Source organism: Sardina pilchardus, chromosome 6, assembly GCF_963854185.1.
Source record: "Sardina pilchardus chromosome 6, fSarPil1.1, whole genome shotgun sequence".
Taxonomy (NCBI): domain Eukaryota; kingdom Metazoa; phylum Chordata; class Actinopteri; order Clupeiformes; family Clupeidae; genus Sardina; species Sardina pilchardus.
The window spans coordinates 20,179,886-20,199,512 of record NC_084999.1 but is presented as its reverse complement, the minus strand read 5'-3'; the positions used below and the strand labels follow the sequence as shown (position 1 = coordinate 20,199,512).

General features: G+C 46.6%; 1 protein-coding gene across 3 annotated transcripts in view; it reads right to left on the bottom strand.

Annotated features, from left to right (window-relative positions):
• Window positions 1–19,080, bottom strand: part of oxr1a (oxidation resistance 1a) — a 53,275-nt gene extending 34,195 nt beyond the window's left edge. For 2 of the 3 annotated variants that reach the window (XM_062538922.1, XM_062538923.1), the window contains exons 1-2: window positions 18,777–19,080; window positions 8,432–8,514 (exon numbers count right to left, since the gene is read on the bottom strand). In XM_062538922.1, coding sequence (XP_062394906.1) covers window positions 8,432–8,514; window positions 18,777–18,933 — 240 coding nt within the window. In that variant the 5' untranslated portion in view covers window positions 18,934–19,080. Of the gene's footprint in view, window positions 1–8,431; window positions 8,515–9,458; window positions 9,481–18,776 lie in introns of those variants that run through there. The other variant, XM_062538924.1, reaches the window with a different exon arrangement.
• Between the last annotated feature and the right edge of the window lie 547 nt (window positions 19,081–19,627).

The window sequence follows — 19,627 nt, the reverse complement described above, 5'->3', positions numbered from 1 at the left end:
GCTTTCTGCATTTTGTTATTTGAGTGGGCTACTCACCCCTGAATCATCTTTTGGTGAATTTCCTGCACCTGTTTTCTTAGTGATCATGTTTTTTTCCCCCGCTGACTTGGCACTGAACTCTACCTCAACTGAACACTAAACTCTGCCTCAACCCTCACTGTCCTTGCATGATTCACTCTGCTGTTCTTATGATACACATACTGTACTTTAAAGCTTGGTTTTGAATGTATTTAAAAGACTAGACTAGAAACTAAAATCAAACAGTCAGTGTTTCTTTTGTCAGTGTTATCTCAAATTACCATGAAGGTTACAGCAACTCATTTTTTCCACCACACCACTAATCACACTCATCTCAAAATCCACATTTCTAACCTGGCCCTGTGAGTCACGTTAGGAAAAGGCACATCGAAATGAATACTCCTCTGAAGGGCTGCCTCCACTCTCCTTGTGTGCGTGGATCCGCTGCTGTTTGACTCGTTCGGCTTGGTGCAGGGGGCTGCATCATCGCTCCGATGAGTCAGCCACTGATGTCACACCGAGGGGTGGTGGGGGTCTATGTAAATCAGGTACAATCATATCCCTAACCTGGTTCTACTTCTGATGGCCTTTTAAAAAATCACTCGCAGGCCTCGTACGACACACTGCAACGACAGCCAGTAATCATGCTAATAGTCCATGTAATGGTATGCACCTTGTTGTTTACATTTATGTGCAGAGCCACATCAATCATCTGTAATAGACAGCACCTGCAGATTATTTCTTTTTTATTATTTGCTGGAAAAGTTAAGGGTGTCAGTCATCAGCTGTCACTTTTCAACCACACTTTGCCTGTAATACATGACGCCTATTCATAGTTAGAGGTGCATGACGAGGTCTGCAAGCAGCCGTCGTCTGCATAATTCATTTCTCTCAGAGATATTTAGTTTTGAAGTAACATTCAAAACAGCCACAAGCATTTTGAGTAGTTGGAACGAGGCCACTTTCTAGCAAAATGAAAATGTTCCCAGAAGGTTCGACTCAAAACACAAATTGGTTGTTTTTTGAATTTACATTAGGCTGCTTTTTGGGATCTCCAGAAGGCAAACAAAATGTAAAAAGAAGATCTTAATGGAGTTTAAACAAAAAAAAAAAAAAAAAAAAAAATTCCCATTTTATCCAGATGGGAACATCAGAAGTCAATATTCCCTACGCCCATGCACCACCTCAGCTTTTTATCCTCCCTAATCTGGCACAGAACATTGATTTCCCTCAGAGTACCGCTTGTGCCGATCTCATCCATGGGCTATTTATTTTTAGCCTCCTAGCGCTTCGTTTCAGAGCAAACACAACCTGCTCTGGCACCTTGCTCTTACGGAAATGCTACATCTCATCCTGTTTCATGGCGGAATTATCAGCTTAGCTTCGTGAACTACAACCTCTTTTTGAAATCCCAGCTACATGTCCATACTCCATCAAAACGTCAGGTTCCTGCTTCTGCCTGCTGCTCTTGTTGGAGTCTACTACTGTAGGATTATGGAAAGACTCTTTCATTCAGACATTTTAATTGAAAGATTAGCAGAGGACCAATCGTGACTGTTAAAAAAAAAACACTCCATGAAGTATGTTACAAAAACTAACAAGAGAATCTCTGTTGGTAACCTCCGTTGGTAACCTCAAAACCCCCTTTGACATCAATCTGCCCGGTGGCGAGCTGAGTCATCGTTCAATTTGGTATTCTAATAATAGCTGTATTAATCAATGTGTCGAGGAGAGAGAAGGACATGTCACTGGATCACAACAGAGCAGCAGTGGAGCGGGCAGGAGAACCATATCCTTTAAAGTTGCAATCAATACCGTAATGTCCATTAGTCATTCGGTGTTAAGGATGACTGGCAAAACAAGTCTGAGGAAACTGGTTATTACAACTTTAAACTTGGAGGGCTAGTCTTTGTAAGGGAGTAGAGTGTGTACTTATTACATTGATTATTTAGATGTGGATATCTCCGGGACAGCCAACGAAAAACCTTTGATGGGTCAGTAAGGTAAGTGGAGAAGCCCTTGGGATTTTTCCAAGCATTTCTTGAGGTGCCAAACTAACTAACTACAGACTACAAACCCATGCTATTGTCCTGCGCCAAATGTGGTCTGAGGTGAAAGCATGTCACCTGCACTTGAGGTAGAGGGTGAGAGAGCTCTGTGCCCTTCGCTTTGGAGGGCTCTCACAGAGACGAATGGGTCAGATGACCCCCGTCCTCTTCAAGCCGCTCCAGCGAGCACATGGCCTTTGAGATTCTGCCCAGTGATGGGCGATTAGCCCTGCGCGCTCCAGCCTGGCTTTCACGGCTCCATTAACTCGTTAGGGCCTTTGTGTAATTAGTGACATCCATCCACATGTGAACCCTCAGCAGCAACAGCAGCACAAAATGCAGGAGAGACTCCATCTCCATCTCTCTCTCTCTCTCTCAGAGACATCATTATAATGTTGCAGTAACAGCATTTAGCCATAGCTAATAGCCTACCAAAGCATCATTTTAACATTAAGAGAATGCCCTAAACTATATTCCAAAATACAGGCAAATAGGACTCATTACTGTATACTGTATGGAGGAAGGAGGGCATGGGGGTGGAGGGGGATGGGAGGAAGAGATGGAACTGAACATTCATAAACAGCACATGGCAATGGGTGCATCATCCAACTGGAAATAATGGGCAAGAAAAACAAAAATCAACCAGAAAAACAAAGCAACTGCTTAGAATGTTAAATCTGAGGAGGAAGAAGCATTCCTTCTCTGCTGAGCTTTTTAGCATGCTTTAGCATGACATTCACCGTAGAGAAATCTGTCCTTGCTACCGTCACAACATGCACTGTCAAACGGCACCACAGATCATTTAAGGGCTTAATTTTAGAAGCGCTGCAATTTATGGATGACATTGCCCTAATCAGAGGACACAAAAGGAGACAGAGTAGCTGCCGAAAGAACATCTTTCTCTATGAGGTGTGTGTATGTATTGCGTACGTGTGTATTTGTGTGTGCATGTGTGTGTGTAAGTGTGTTCAGCAGCTTCACACACACACACACACACACACACACACACACACACACACACACACACACACACACACACACACACACACACACACACACACACCATGGATGTTAGGAGACAAACCGAAACATATGGATTCACGAGCTGCGAGAGTTTCCCTCAGGAGTGTCTGAAAAGAGAAGAGGTGTCAAGATGCCAGACACTTCCTCTTCGCTTTTCTCTGAAGGGGGTGAAAAACCTTCTCACATCAGGACACAATGCCTTTCCTGACTCCAGCTTTATTTCACTGTCCAATATGTCTGGAAGCCCACACCACCATCTCCCTGACTGTAGACCATCCGATGTTTCATTTTGTAGAAAAACGTAATATTGCCATTCTCTGTCAGAATCAGGTAACTTGAATTTGCATTCAAAAACAGTGCTCCACATCCTCGCCGACAAGAAACTGTACGTTATGATGATGGCATACATGACACTAAACATCCAATGTAAGCACGGTTAAAGACAGACGTTTCACTGCCTGGCGTGATACGTTTGGAACAGTGCGGAAACCAGGAGGTGGTGAAGTGGCGCCGTTACCATGGTCACCTCACACACAGCAGCACCTTAGTTCAGTTCAAAACAAGCACTCAAGGTGAGGCTACGTGAGCTCTCAGACTGCCATTATCCCCGAGTGCCAACCGCGCTAATGGGTAACTCCAATGCTCTTCACTCGACGGAGAGAGGGAATAGCACGGTAGTGCTGCTGAAGAAAGGTGAGAAAGTACTGTTCACATTCAAACCCCAGTACTTAAAAGACGCTGAGCCGTGTTAGCATTTCTCCGACATGGTCCTCCTGTCAGTGTTAAGCACAGTAGGAGTAAAACCATTCTTTCAATTAATATGGCCATGCATTATGCAAGTAACGCATAGCACCACTCACTCACGACTGGGCGGGATAGTTATTGCTGCACATCCCAGTCACGCTTGTTCCCTTTTTTGCAAGTTGCTTTGAATAGAAGTCAGCTAAATGACTAAATGTAAAGGTAGTGGGCATTGGGCAGGATAGTTAGGGAAGTTCCATCAGTTTAATACAGCTGGATTGGAATGCAGCTTTAGTAGCTGGGTATAGAGCCAGTGTAGCCTGGCCCGCGCCTGACTACTGTACGTACTTCCGCTCATTTACATTTCTCTTCATACTCCGTCTGGTATAGCTTGATTCAGCTTTGTTTACTCCGGCAAGTGCATCTCCACCCAATCAGCAAACAGAGGGCATTCCTAAGAGCGATTACATTTAAGTTTCAAGCCTATTGTTATCGTTGTGTCCCCCGTGGTTATCATACGTCATTACCAAACGTTAGTAATTGAGCTCCAATGAATTCAAACTTCAGACATGCGTCCACAAACCAGGAAATAAACATTTGCCAATGGATCTAGGCCAGACTCTGGTCTCCAGGCTGGAGCCAGTGGGCACACTGACAGGATGTTTAGACCAGGTCTTTTTTTGTGATCAAACTGTAAAGCCAGATAGCTAATATATTTCAGCAAGTAATTTTTCTCCAAGTAGGTACACAGGATTATGAATATCCCAGTGCATCAGTAGCCTATATTGCTTAAATCCTATATGTAAACTTTGATTTATTTATGTAGCAGTTGGTGAGGGAGGTAAGATCACTCAAGCGGCTGATCAACTGTCAACATTCACATTTTGAGTGTACATTGATACGCCTGCGGTTTGTCTAAGGGGATGATAATAATGAGTGTCTAGTTTCGGCGCTAAGTATGTAATGCTCATGCAAAGTTAAACTTATAATTAAAAGCTTTCATTTGCCTTGATTCTGTGCCACAGTTAAGATACCGAACACCAAATACGACTCGCGAGAGCGGCGCACAGGAAACGGCGCCGGGTCTGCCTCAGTAATTTGTTAACACAAATTACAGTGGTGGAGACACCAGGAGGTGAGGACTTTCACTCTGGGTTTGAAATCTCCTGGCATGCCTGTTTACGGACCGACTGTGCCAAGACGGCTGAGTAATCCTACCGAGGAGAGGAGATGAGCCCGGAAAAAAACAAAAGGCCCCCAGTTTGCCGTGGGTGTGTGTTTGGGGATATATATGGAGGGCGGCTTGACACCATCTCAGACAGGTAGTGATTAGTGCGGCGCTGAAGCGCCCCGTTCTCAATGTCTCCCCCTTGGTGCCGTTTCCTCCTCGGCGCTGCCCTTTCTTGGCTTTCTCACTTGGCTCAGGGACGGGGGTTAACCCATGGCTGGCTTTATCTGACACAGTGCACACTGGTTATGGCAGTCAAATGATGGAGAGAGAGAAAGGGATAGAGAGAGAGAGAGAGAGAGAGAGAGAGAGAGCAGAGAGAAGAGAGAGAGACAGAGGGAGAGAGATAGGGAAACTGGATATGGTGGCTGAGAGAGAGAGAGACAGAAAGAGAAACGATAAAGAAAACGAGGGCAACAGTAAGAGAAACAAACTGGTTTGCCCGTAGAGCGGTTGAAAGGCTTTTCCTATCCAGTTAGGCCCCAGCAGATTACGGGGCTATCGGGCGCCGGCTGTGTGCAGGAGCGGAGCGCGAGATGAGAGTTTGAAGATAAGAGCGCTTTTCCTTGGCGCTGGAGCGGCTCCCGGCCTCTCTCTGTGGACAGCCACCAGCGGCCACATCCCGGGCTCCCGGCCCTCCATCTTTGCCTCTCGTTCCTCCGTACAGCTCACCTCTAGTTCTACTCTCCACGGCTTGTTGTCATTCACGCTCAACCGGTGACCTCCAGCCACGGGTGCTCTTTCACTCTGACTCGGCTTGCTCTCCGTGTCCTATTTTTGGTCTGTGCCCACACCTCTGTACACATGTCTTCCTGGGTGTTTATCTGGGTCTCTGTGTGACTATCACAGAGGCAGTGATCCAATTATCATTTTCTCTCTCTCCGCCTCCCGTTATCTGGGTGTCCTACCAACTCATCCATCCGCCTAGTATATATACCCTCCATTCGTTTATTTATCCATCCATCCATCCATCCATCCATCTGTCGAACGATCCATCACATTGAGATTTTGAGCCGACAGCGAGCGGAAGTCTGCTGGAGGAGGCTGGGGGACGGGAGATGCATGAGCAGATTTCAGTCCAAATGAATCGCCCACTCCTCAGACGGCCCTCTGCCATTCGCCTTCGCTGGCCAATGTCCCGCCATCCTCACTTCCTCTGCCAGACTCCGACTCTGAATCTCTCTCTCTATCTCTATCTCTCTCTCCCTCTCTCTCTCTCTCTATCTCTCTCTCTCGACTTGGATGGGGATGTTGTAGCGCTGCGCACCTTTCACGCTCTGCTGGGAACAACGATGGCCTTGTCACACTGTCACTCCGGGCAGACGGAGACAGATCGACTGGAGTGAGTGTGGAGAGAGAGAGAGAGAGAGAGAGGGTCACGTGGGCTGGGCTGGGCTGGACTGGACTGGACTGGACTGGAGTATAGAGGGACACCCTGTACCCAAAACTAGGGGGGGAACTGAAAGGTGTGAACGCTGAGAGACATGGGAACACGATGGGGCTGTGTACGTGTACTTTGACACAGTGATGATGACCACGAGTGAGCGAAGGAAGGAGAGAGCGAGAGAAAACAAAGAGGTGAGAGCGAGAGAGCCACACACAAAGAAAGACACACGGAGAAAGTGAAAGACAGACAGACGGACAGACAGACAGACAGACAGACAGACAGACCGACCGACAGAGACACAGATAAAGGGGAAGAGAGAAATAAAACAACTGGGAAGGCGGAGATGAAGGAGATATAGCTAAAGACCAGTGGGAATAGATCAAGTAGGGGCACAGAGGAAATGGAAAGGGACGACAGACAGACAGATATGGAGAAGAGAGAGACGTGAAAGGGGACGTTTGCTATGAAATGAGGCTGCCATCAATCTGCCAGCTAAACGGTCGGTTTGACCACAGGCAGCTCTTTCCGTCTTCCCCTTCCACCCTCTGTCCCCATTCTCTTTCTCTCTATCCATCTATCTCCAGTACACAGCACCTCTCTGAGCTCGCTCACACACACACACACACACACACACACACACACACACACAAACACACACACACACACACCTCTGTTACCAGGGAGAGACAGGAGACGCTGCCTGCCTGCCTGCCTGCCTGCATCCCTGCATGCCTGTCTAACAGCAGCGTGAATTTGAGGGTCATTTGAAGAACGTACAACCATCCAACCATTGTTAGCTAATGCTGGGGAATCAGAACACGCTCACTCACTCACTCACTTCTGTTCTCATCTCTCTCTCCCTCTCTCTCCCCTTCTCCCACACACACACACACACACACACACACACCCATTTCTCTCTTCTCTCAATGCCTCCACCCCCTCCCTCCCTCCCTCTCTGCCCCCCCCCTCTCGCTCTCTCTCTCTCTCTCTCTCTCTCTCTCTCTCTCTCTCTCTCTCTCTCTCTCTCACAAAGAGCCCAAATCAATAAAAATGCTAGTGCAGTTGGAAGGTCATTTGTGAACACAGTGGTGGAATGTCTGTTGATAAGAAATGCACACACACAGAAATCCACAGACACACACGCACAAATTGAAAAACAACGAGCACATGTTTTAGGTCTAATGCTGCTGTTGGGTTGTCAACAGCCTCTCCCCCCATCTCCTTCTCTTTGGCTCTTCCTCTCCTCTCTTCTCCTCTCCTCTCTTCTCCTCTCCTCTCCCCCATCTCCCTCTCTTTGGCTGCTTCTCTCCTCTCCTCTCCTCTCCTCTCTCCTGCATGCTCGGCATCACTCAGCCCAATGCCAGGGACGCTGTTTGTGACGCCGGCCGCGCGAGGCAAGATGTGGGCACAGCACCCAGACCTCGGAGCCCAGAGCCCGGAGCCCGGAGCCCAGAGCCCAGCTCCTACCCGCTCCTCTCCCTTCTCCACGTCGCCTGGTGGGAGCCAAAGCTCCCGACACGTGCAGACCACACCACATGCAGCGCAACGCCATCAAAACAAAACACACCACCACAGCATCTTCCACACGCCTCCAAGCAGCTCGCCCCTTCTCTGCTGATGAGAGCAGGGATCACACACACACACACACACACACACACACACACACACACACACACACACACACACACACACACACACACACACACACACACACACACACACACACACACACACACACACACACACACACACACACGTCGGTAGAGGTTGACAACAATTACACTGGCATCCGTAAACAATAAGCAACGGCATGAGAAACTGGAGCGCGGCAGAGAACATTCAAGGCAGCACACGCGCGACAGAAGGACAGTGTGAGAGAGAGAGAGAGAGAGAGAGAGAAAGAATGACTGACTGACAGACAGCCAGGGAGGGAGAGAGAGAGAGAGAGAGGGATGAACAGAGAGGTGCTAGATCTCTGGGACTCACCGAGTACTCCATGGTCCCCTTGGGTCTCTGGAAGGACATGCGGCGTCCATCCTTCTTCTCCGTGCTCTTCTTCTGTCCGGTGTCTGAAAGCAAGCGAGGGAAAGAGCGCATTACATTCATGTTCCCCCCTTCTCTCTCCGCGCGCTCCGAGTGCCTGCTCTCCTCCTCTACTCTCCTCTCGGCTTGCCGCGTTCCGCCGCGGCAGTCGCTCGGCTCGTTCGTTCGTTGGTTTGGTTCGCGCGCCCGCTCGCTCGCTCCTCAAAGCCCGGCGGGAAGGCAGCTCATTCGTCAGCCTGCGAGCTAGAGAGAGACGGCCAGCCAGCTCGAGCGGCGCTGTGAGTGGAGCCGGGTTCTCTCGCTCCCTCCCATTCTCTCTCTTTCTTCCTCTCTCTCTCGCTCCCTCCCATTCTCTCTCTTTCTTCCTCTCTCTCGCTCCGTATACCCCCCTGGTTCTCTCTGCCTCGCTCTCTCGCTCTCTCCCTCCCATTCTCTATCTCTCCCTCTCTCTCTCTCCCTCCCTCCCTCCCTCCCATCCTCTCTCTCTCTCTCCCTAGCTCTCGCTAGCCCTTGGTTCTCACCCTCTCTCTCCCTCCTCCCCCCTCTCCCTCTCTCCCTCTCTCTCATCCACCTCTAGCTCGGCACTGTGTCAGCCTCAAATTCGTTCTCACCTTGCTGTCTCTTCCGTGTGGCTGCTGTTCATATTCCCACACAGGCTACCCTGACCTGCATGTGCTTGTGGGCGTGTGAGCCTCTCTGTGTGTGCCTATAAGCATCTGCACGGGTGACTGTACAAATGTGTGTGTGTGTGTGTGTGTGTCTGTGTGTGTGTGTGTGTGTGTGTGTGTGTGTTGCACATCACCGTGTTTAGACATTTTTGTGTGAATGTTTATGTGTCATGGTGCATCGTGCATGGATATGTATATCTGTGCTCATGGAAGTGTGCAATTAGCAGTGTGCATGTGTGTGAGGGTGTGTGTGTGTGTGTGTGTGTGTGTATGCGTGCGTGTGTGTGTGTGTTCACACTAACATCAGGGGCACCGCCCCCGTTGCTGGGCGAGCGACGGCAAACCCGCCCCGTGCCCAGAGCCCACCGGCCGAGAGGCGGGTGTTCCCTGGCTCGTGGCGCCGCTGCTGCTGGACGGGCCTCAGCTGCGGAGGGCGCCGAGTCACACGCCGGCGGCCTGCTATTTCTGGGTCTGAAAACACAGGCCCAGCACCAGCACCAGCCCCGGCCCCACCAGCTGATTCCCCCACGGCACGCCAGCCTCCTGCAGACTGGTGTGTTGTGTTTTCACTGGGCTCATGTGACAGAGAGCATGTGCGCGCGCGCGCGTGTGCGTGTGTGTGTGTGTGTGGACACTGCTTGTTAAGGCTGAGAGGAGGCAGCTGCGGCCTTGTCTTTCTTTAGCATATGACTTCAAACAGAATGTCTTCACATGGAGAAGACAAGGCAGCTGCCTGACTCAAATGAGGCTGATTGGCTGTTGGAGATCTTCTGTTTGTGCCATTCCTTTTGTGCATCTTCTGTACTGTTCGGCTGTGGCCTTCGGTCTCCCACAAGGGGAATTGAATGCGCGCACATAACAATGCAGTTGTTTAGTCCGTCTACTGTTACTTTCCATGTTGTCCGTCAACTCTGACATTTTCTGAGACGCTCGCTGTCCAAAGCACTAAACAATATGTGTTTGTACATCCCTTTGCATAACGCTGTTATTTTTCTGGCCTTCACTCTACCACAAGGGGAATTTCATTTTACTGGGAGGCACGGAGACACACACACACACATACACACACACACACACACACAAACAAACAAACAAACAAACAAACAAACAAACAAACAACAGCTTTCCACTAACTGTTCAGCTCAACCTGAACGAGAACAGGTTGGCTTATGTTAGATTTTTACAGGCTGACGAAGGCTCTGAAGTCACTGCACATATACAGCAACAAGCATATAACAACGTTGTTTTGTCCACCTTATGGTACTTTCATGTCATCCATCCCATACAGAAGTACAGATGTTTTGAGAAGACATTTTCTGAGATGCTTCTTGTGTAATGTACTAAAATGGTAATTCCCTCTTAAAGCTATAATGGCTTTAATGGGCACTAATGGTTTTAACCAGTACTTGACCTGAGTTGCTTGCCTTTTCACATGAAAACGTTTACTTCGAGATGAGTCTTTCTATTCAGCACAAATTTATTCGGGGATGCCCCCTAGACAAAAAGTTGTACAAGAAGCTATTTAGCATGGCTTGCAAGTTGATGCAATGAAATAATAGAGATAGCATTAAAAAGCCTGCAAACCAAGGACCCAAGGAGTTCAAGAAATTTGGGAGAGGATAAGGGGATAGGGACCGAGATGAAAGGAGAAAGAAGTAAACAAAAAAGGCAAAGAAGACACACTGAGAGGAAGGATGCTTACGATAAGACAAAAGGTTAAATGTTGCATCAGGCAGAGAAAAGTCAGGACATAAAGAGGGCTCGGTAGATTTGAAACACAAGACGTGTAGTTGGCCTCTAGTTTGGCAGCAATAAAAGGTCTCAGGCAGCTGAAATTGTCCAAGTGAATCATCAAAGTGAAATATTCTGTCATGAATGGGTTCTCAAATACCACAAAGTGTGGACAACCAGGCAGATTTATTAATGCATACACACACATTTGTGATGACACAGCATGATGTGAAGTCATGGAATCATGTTCAAGCAGACCTTCGGCTGCCTAATCACAATCACTGAAACCAAAACCAAATGGACACTATAAAGTCCAGTTTCACAAGAGATGTGAGAGTTACTACTGTCCCCACACAGCCGCACCATTTCACGCAATCACTAGTCGGCCAAGGTTACTGGAACTCTTTCCAATCACAAACCCAGACAGCATGCTGTTACACAATTATCTAATGGAGTCTTTGTTGGTTTGCATTCATACTGCCATTGGCCTACTTTATGTGGTGTGAAGCTAGCTAAGTGTAAAATAAATAATGAAATAATGCAACCTAAAAAAAATCCTCTCCAAAGAAAGGATCACAACAACAGTAGCACTGTTCAGCAGCGCACCCAGGTCATGGGACCGCGTTACGAAAAAGCAGCGCTGTGCTCGGAGCAAACAAAGGCTCCTCTCGCAGGCTGCGTGGCACATTCCCTGGGCAGAGGCCACTGGGACTGGGGGTTTACCAGAGAGCCTGTAAAGGTGGCTACTGGGGAGACTGCGCCCAGGTGGGTCATCTTTCCATCTCACTCCGAGAGAAGGCCGTGCTAGTGTAGTGGCTAGCTTGCAGTAGTCATTCATGGCTGCTACAGCTGTGCCCTTGAGCAAAGCACTTATCTGTAAGTTGTTTTGAGTAAAAGTGTCAGTTATATGCATTAAATAAGTGAAGGAGGCTGTATAGGTGGCCACAGAATACCAGTAATCTTATCTGACCGAAGCGACTAGTATACTATCTCCTCACAATAACAGTTAAGTTAGCTGAGAGAGTAGCATATTTTTTCTGCTTATTCATATCTATGAATTAATGAATTCATAAATTAACTAAAGAAAGAAATAAGGAAAGACCTCAGAATTCATGCCAGTCTAATTTAGTCAGATTTTGTGCTACTGCATGTCCAACATTTGACCAAAGTTGTTGCCTCTACTGCGGCTCTGGTCATTCTCCCGATATGCCTGTAAGAGGCGTGGGACATCCTCGGGATTCTTCCATTCTCATTCCATTCGGCGGGCCGACATCATTCCTCCACCAGTCAAATTCCTCACCAGAGTGAAATATCAACCATGGAAAGCTAACGAATGCCGCTCACTATCTCTCTTTCTGCTTCTTGCGAGATTCTTGAATGTCGTATCTTATAAGTGAGGCGATCTATCACTATAGTGGTATTTATATAGGTATATTCCCTGGTCCTGGCTATTTGATTTTGGGGTAGTTTCTTTAAAAAATTCCAGTGGCCTGGGCCATATGATACAATTGTGTCATGAGCAGAAATTCATGAGCAGAAATACCTTATATTTACTACTGAAAGGTGAAGTGTCAGTGGTACATTCTCAGTGGTCAGTGTGTCAGTGGTACATTCTGACATTTCATGATTTTCTAGGTTACAAGATTATGAGCCATCATAAAACAATGTGACCACAGTTCCCCATCCTAAGGGCTCTCAGTTGCCACTGAATTGTTTCAATTTGATTTTGATACACAAGGTCTCAATAAGATTTGATTTGTTTCCAAGTCAATACAGTTAAGGGTGTCTGAGTTTGTTTGGATATGGAAATATTTTCATAGAACTAATGCTGTAACATACTAGACTCTGGTGAAAGTTTTATGCATTCGTGGGAAAATGCTTACATCAAAATATTGATCTCTGGATATTATCAATCTAATATATATATATATATATTTAAATACTGACTGGATTAAAAAAAATCTCTACATGGTACATAGTGGTCTAAACTTCAATTTGTAGTCAGAAATATGTTTAGACTTCTGAAGGGTATGTATGCAGATTCAAGATTCATGAACTTCCATCAAAAACACATGATGTTGCACTCACCCTGTATTTATGCCAGTTATAACATTACTGAGGGGAACATAAAAATCAATGACAGCCCGTTATAGAGAACTCCCTTTGGAAATTATGTGACCACTATATTCCTCTTTTTGTAAGCAGTCTGGCTCTTTCCATGGGGGAATAAACTATATTTATTTATATATATATCCATATGTGACAAACTCCCATCTGACAGAGAGCACAGAGCCAGGCGATTACTCCCAGGTGACCTGTCTCTCTGCCAGCTGTAACAACCCCCCGACAGTATTTTTAGCCCCCTAACCACTCACTCCCCCCTCCTCCTTCTCCTCCCTCCATCCTTGGCAGAAAACGGTCATGGGGTGAGTAAATTGTCATAATGAGCAGGTGCCATGGACATGGACACACACACACACACACACACACACACACACACACACACACACACACACACACACACACACACACACACACACACACAAATAAAGAGAAACTCTTTACAGATGAGGAGCGAAGAGAGGACAGAGAGAAGCAGAGGGAGAGGATGTTGAGAGCATGAGAAGACATCATTTGCTTTCCTTTGTGTTGTGTATTAATGTATAGAAGTGTAAACTGTACATCTAGCAAGCAATACACGCAACAGAACGGCACCATTGTTGGAGCGAATCACGACTATTTCAGTAGAATAACAGAACAAAAAACAAATCTGAAATCAACTCTGATGGAGACTCAATCTTCATCCTTGGGGTAAATCTTTCCAGTTCTCCTTACTGGTGGCTGTATTCAAAGAGAGCCTCTTAACCACTGCCTTAGGTAACTGTTTGCTGAATGATGAGCTTTTCATCTATACTAGAATGATAGGCTTCAACAAGGGGAAGACAATTCAAAGCACTCCTGTCATAAGTGCCATCACCTCCTCAATCTCATCTGCCCTCCCGCCCTCCAACCTATAGAAAAGAGCAGCTTCAGCGAAAAGGGACTTTTGCATCGGTAGGGCTCTGGGTGTGTGGACACATAAAACAGGACTCCATTTCAAACCGGTGTTGGCTCTTGATTCTCTTACAAACAAGCCCAGGTCTGATTTATTGAGGCTATATGCAAGCTCCGATTCTGAGAAACCAAGAGCATAGCAAGACGCCAATAAAACAGGGAAGTGGGGGGGGGGCACCTGATGAAAATATTGCTGCACGTAAATCAATCACACGTCCCCCCCCCCCCCCCCCCCCTCTCTTGTTTTGGTGGGAACAAATCACCCAGCGCATCCACCTCGCAAACAGAGGACTTTTAAAATGGCTCACTACGCTGGATATAGCAACATGCAGAGAGCCCACCGAAGCATGTCTAATGCGTGATGCAAATGCCTGGAAAACAATTTCAGACTGCATGCCTAATTCTGCCACAGGAATGTTTTTCTCTACATTATGCCATAGTTAGACATTTCCATCTCAAATACAGCATGCACTGGAAAGAGCTTTAAAGTGAGCTACATGCTGCTCTTGTGAAATTAACAAATGATGAAATTCATCTACAGTAGTTACGCAGAAGAGGAATGCTGGATCCAAAATGTCTCCTGTCATATTCTGCTCTTTGCGTTCAGCGAATATGAAAATGCCAGCTATTCAAGCGCAGCGCGGTGGCTGTTCATGACTCCAGCCTATGAGCCACAGCTGCAAGCACAACAAAAGCCAGAGGAACAACCACTGCAAACTCCTCAACAACTGTGTGTCTATGTGCGTGTTGTGTGTCTGTAAAGGCCTCGTCTTCCATTCTGACGGAACAAGTGTGTGTGTGTGTGTGTGTGTGTGTGTTGGGGGGGGGGGGGGGGGGGGGGAGTCATGGACAAGCAGTTTCATCACTTGTTGTCATGGCAATCTTTGCACAAAGCCCTGATGCTCGAGAAGATCAGAGTGTTCTAGACTAGAGTACAAACTCACATCAGCAGGCTGCCTTCCAACATTAAGGTTCCAGAACAAACCAGAGGAGCAAACCAGTAGACTCTCCTCCGCCTCCATCGTCCCATCAGGGGCTCAACCCAGGAGTGTGAGAGTTTGCGGGAGATCGGCGAGTGCTGTGTCAGGGGTGACCGAGGCGGCCACAGTAGCGAGTTAAGGGGGGCAAATCTGGAGGGGGTAGGGGGGTGTGGGGGGGTCCTGTGGTGCAGAGAGCATCCAATTCATTAATATGAACCCCGGGTCGATTAATCAAACCCTGATCCTGTCACAGGCTCGCTGTGTGGCACCCAACCTGCAGCCTCTCATTAGCACTCACTCCAGGGTGACTAATCACACCATCATCCCTCCATCAGCCGCCGTGTTATTGCTCTGCGAGTGGCAGCAACACTGTCAAACAGCACGCTGAGATATGAACCATGCACACTATTGTACACTACTTTCCTCAAGGCTGTTCAAAGTACACCTACATTTTCAAAAATGTCTCAATCTCCAGGATATAAAGGACAATTATCTGTTAATGACATGCAAAGGTGAATGTCTGGTTATGATTTGTGTATTTGTGTATCTGTAAGAAACCTTCATTCATCATTTAAAAAGATAGTGATCTACAAAGGGATTAAGACCAGGTCATCACTGACTTCTGGACACCCAGCTTCTTCATTTGAAGGAGAGGCTGTGTAATTAGCACTTCAAAGTCCAGGGACCACTACCAGGAGAAGGACTTTCAATATGAGGCCGTGGGTCAGGGCAAGTTCTAAAGACTTTAGATCCTGATCCTTGTCTCTGGGCAACCCAGCTTTGAACCTGACTGCTCACAAAAACACAGCGCTGACCGACCATGAACGTTGACTAGCCAGATTCCGGGTCATCTTAGGCTTCCCGAGAGCCCCCGGGTCACTGATGGGTGTCACTGAACCATTTATAGAACTGACAGTCTGAGGGGTGTTGGGGGGGACAGGGAGTGTCTATCCCAGTTTGACAGCATTCTGAATACCAAACATTGCTGCTTGGAGAGATTTTCTGCTGAGGCGGGAGGGAGGAGAACGTATAGCAGTGTGGCTGGGACAAGACGTGACAGACTGGATGGGCCATTCCTACCACCTAGGGTATTCTTCATCATGGAGCATGGGGGGGAGGCCTGTGACAAGATTTACTGCAAAATTTAAACCCTTCCTCAATATATCAGCACAAGGATGGGTGTGTTGTACTGCAGTATACAGTGGGTGGGGGTGGAGAATGGAAGAGAAAAAACACCACCAAGCAAAGCACTGGATCTACACCAAGCAAACGTGCCATCCATCCAATTACCCCGTCAGAAATGTTTGCTCAGGATTCCCAGTCATACTCCCAAAGATTGAATCCTGGGGGCTGATCGTTCACCTCCTGTTCATCAATACACCCCCCCCCCACCCCACACACACACACACACACACACACACACGCCCACCCCCACCTGCCAAACTAGCACCTTGACTTACTCCACTGTAATTTTGGCCGTCAATCCCGCGCGAGTGAAAAACAAATAATGCTGCGGCTGCAGCTTCACGTCGAGATCAATGGTGGTCAGAGTTGGGTCAGGGCAGGCGAGACGTGGTGAAGTGAGCTGTCCAGACGACTACTAAATGCTGAGGCTTGACATTTTCCCACTGTGGCCTTCTAACCTCCTGACTCACAGGAAACAGAGGAGGAAGCTGGGTGGATCATTTCTACTCTTAACAAACCATGTGGTTGACACCAAAGGTTGTAAGGGTGGTGCCACAGCTTCTCCTTCAGTAAATGGCCAAATAAGAAGTTTAACTGGTAACTTTTTACAATTAAGTGAGGTGAGAATACCTTCAAAACATGAAAAGTTCTGTGTATGGATATCAATTCTGCCTAAACGAGTCAGTGTGAGAACACCATTTGTCTTGTCTTATCCAACATCAACCGTTTCCTTGGTGCCTTATTCCCAAATGTTGCATATAATCAAAGTGAATAGAGAGACTCTGCAGCGATACCTCGCTCACCCCTCTAATGCACAAGACTGCCTCTGTACTTTCCAAGCCAAACTGGAATAAAAATGCTATTGTGCGCTAACGGCATGGCATGAAACAAAGTCTGAAGGCTAGCGCTCACCTATCTTCTTCTAACAACCTCAAGCTGACATCCACGTGTATGTTCATCTATCTTTTAGGTACTAAGGCTGATAGCACTGTTACTATTTCACAGATGGCGAGACAGTCAGAGAAGGTCAGTTTCCGTTCTACCACAAGGTCTCAAGTTCCACACTTTCCCAATAACAAAACTCATGACACACGATGATGTTGCAATACTTGAACCAAACCCTTCGGTAAACACTACGACTGCCTACTATGAAAAAAGCGCCTACTGGTTTAGTGATCCAGTGTTCCTGAGTATATGTGTGGACATGACTATAGTAGGCCTACAGTATATGCTGGCATGAAGAGTGTGGGGGGGGGGAGCTGCTCGTCAGGATTACTCATGCTCATGGTGGCATAGGTCTGTAAAAGTGGCAGTTACCATGTACTTCAGTATGTACTACTTTATTTTGTGATGTCTGCTTTGTTGTTTACAGTACTTCTTCTGATGAATCAACTGCCATTGCTCCATAGGAAGGAATTTCCAAAAGGCAGGAAATGTCTGTTATGCGTTTTCAAGGGTGTGTACCACTCAATGACTCCATGACTTCTTGAATTATTCATCATTATTATGGAAATAATATATAATTATATTTAGACTATATGTAGACTTTGAATGATGAAACTGGATTTTGCATGCAGTAAAAAGTAAAGTAACAAAGTAATAATACACCGTTAATACATAGTAGTAATAATAATGAACTCGCTATGGCCAAAATGTTAAAGATAAGGCTATCTCGGAAATCTACCAAAGCGACGCAGAAAAACTGCTACAACCCATTGTGAGAGCTGCACAGCCAATCAACCCATTAATGTTCAAGGCCCTAACAGGCCTTGCAATTAACCTGCCTTTGAGTTGACAGCAGCATGACGAAATGGTTATTGGGGGAAGGGGAGAGGAAATCTAATTTCCAACTGCAGGTTTGATGAGCCATGATTGTGTGAGCAATGGTTTGGCAGTAAATTAAATGACTGCTACACAACCCTGCAGATTGGCTTTGTTTTTGAGCCTTCAATGGACCCATAAGTTGTTTCACATTAATGTGTTCATTTTCACATTCGTCACAAAAAGCTACATAGTTCTTTTGGACCCCCCTGGGTTGCTTCACTCAGTGCTCCAACTACCTGATTGAATTGGGTAGACCTAATTATATTGCTCCTAATCAGGTATACCACCAACTAATCAAGAGTGAAACTGATGAATTCATTCAACGTTCAAGAGTATATAACGCTACACACATCCTCAGGAAATCATAACGTAGGCTTCATAATTGTAGGCTACATTATGATCTGTCAAACAGCGAGGTAAAGTAAGAAGTCTAAGAAAATGTACCACAAATCGAGGTCATACAGCAGGATGGAAACGTATTAGGACTATTCTGTAAAACAGCAAAGCTGCTTAGCTGTAACTGTTACGAGTAAAGAGTGAAAGGTGAAAGGTGACTCCAAATGTAAACATTATCCTTTTGCTCACACTAGGCTACGCCACACTACGCCAGAGGAAAGGCGTATGCAGCTAGACAGTAGACACATGACTGCTCTACGGGGCAGCTGTAAATTCTGGTTAAAGTAAAACAACATCACCTGATAGATGTCGACATCAGGCCAGATAACGTCAAATTCAACCTTATGCTGACAAATTCCGAGTCATAGCCTACACATAGCTTAGATGGGCTACTTCAGTGAAGCGCTATACGCATTTAGGTCTATCAATAACGTGACGTAAAAATCAAACCTGTTCTTCTTCGTATTGGACCGGCACTGACCACTTCTGATCCAGAGTAGGTACGGTCTGCGACATGAACTTCTTGAATTGGCGCAGGCCAGATTCGGCTTGAGACTGCGTCTTTGACAGCCCGGGCGCCACCGGTCAGCGACCAAATGTAGTCCATGTTACAATATGATGCAGAACTAAGCTACTCTTCAGACGTAATATATTCAAACTGAGTAAAATTGATCAATGATAGTATGACATCGCGAAGTTGTGTGGTTGTTGCCAAAAAGTTGCACTGGCAAGAATGCACTTCGACGTTCCACCACATGCACAGAACCAGGAACTGAAAGACATCAACAACTGCAAAACTTTTTTTTTGCTGCTGGAGTGGCGTCAAAGGAACCCTTTGAATCGCAGCTAACCCTTTCGGTGCTAGTGAGTCTTTTGTAGGCTATGACAAGTGTCTCAGAGGAAACGTGAACTTAGGTAGGCTACTGTCAAGCTTTCACTTGAATAAGCGCGTTCAGAATGACAAATCCATTATCGTAGGATGTCAAGGACTCCCCTGCGATCTTTATGCATTTTCGAACGGTTCAATAGATGTCATATTTTAATATGCATGCTACACTGAAACTGAGCAGCAATAGAAAGATAACTGTATATTTTTCATGTCAACGTACAGTAGTCAACATAATTGGCGAAATCAATCAGACCACCCTGTCTACTCTCTCGGCACAGGAGAGAAGGCAAATGCTGTGACATCTCCCTAACAGCCGCCTCTATGGTGACAGACATGCACTGTGGTCGACGTAAATGTGTATGAAAAACTGAAAAGACCAACAGACCAGAACAAGGTGTAGGCTAATAATTGG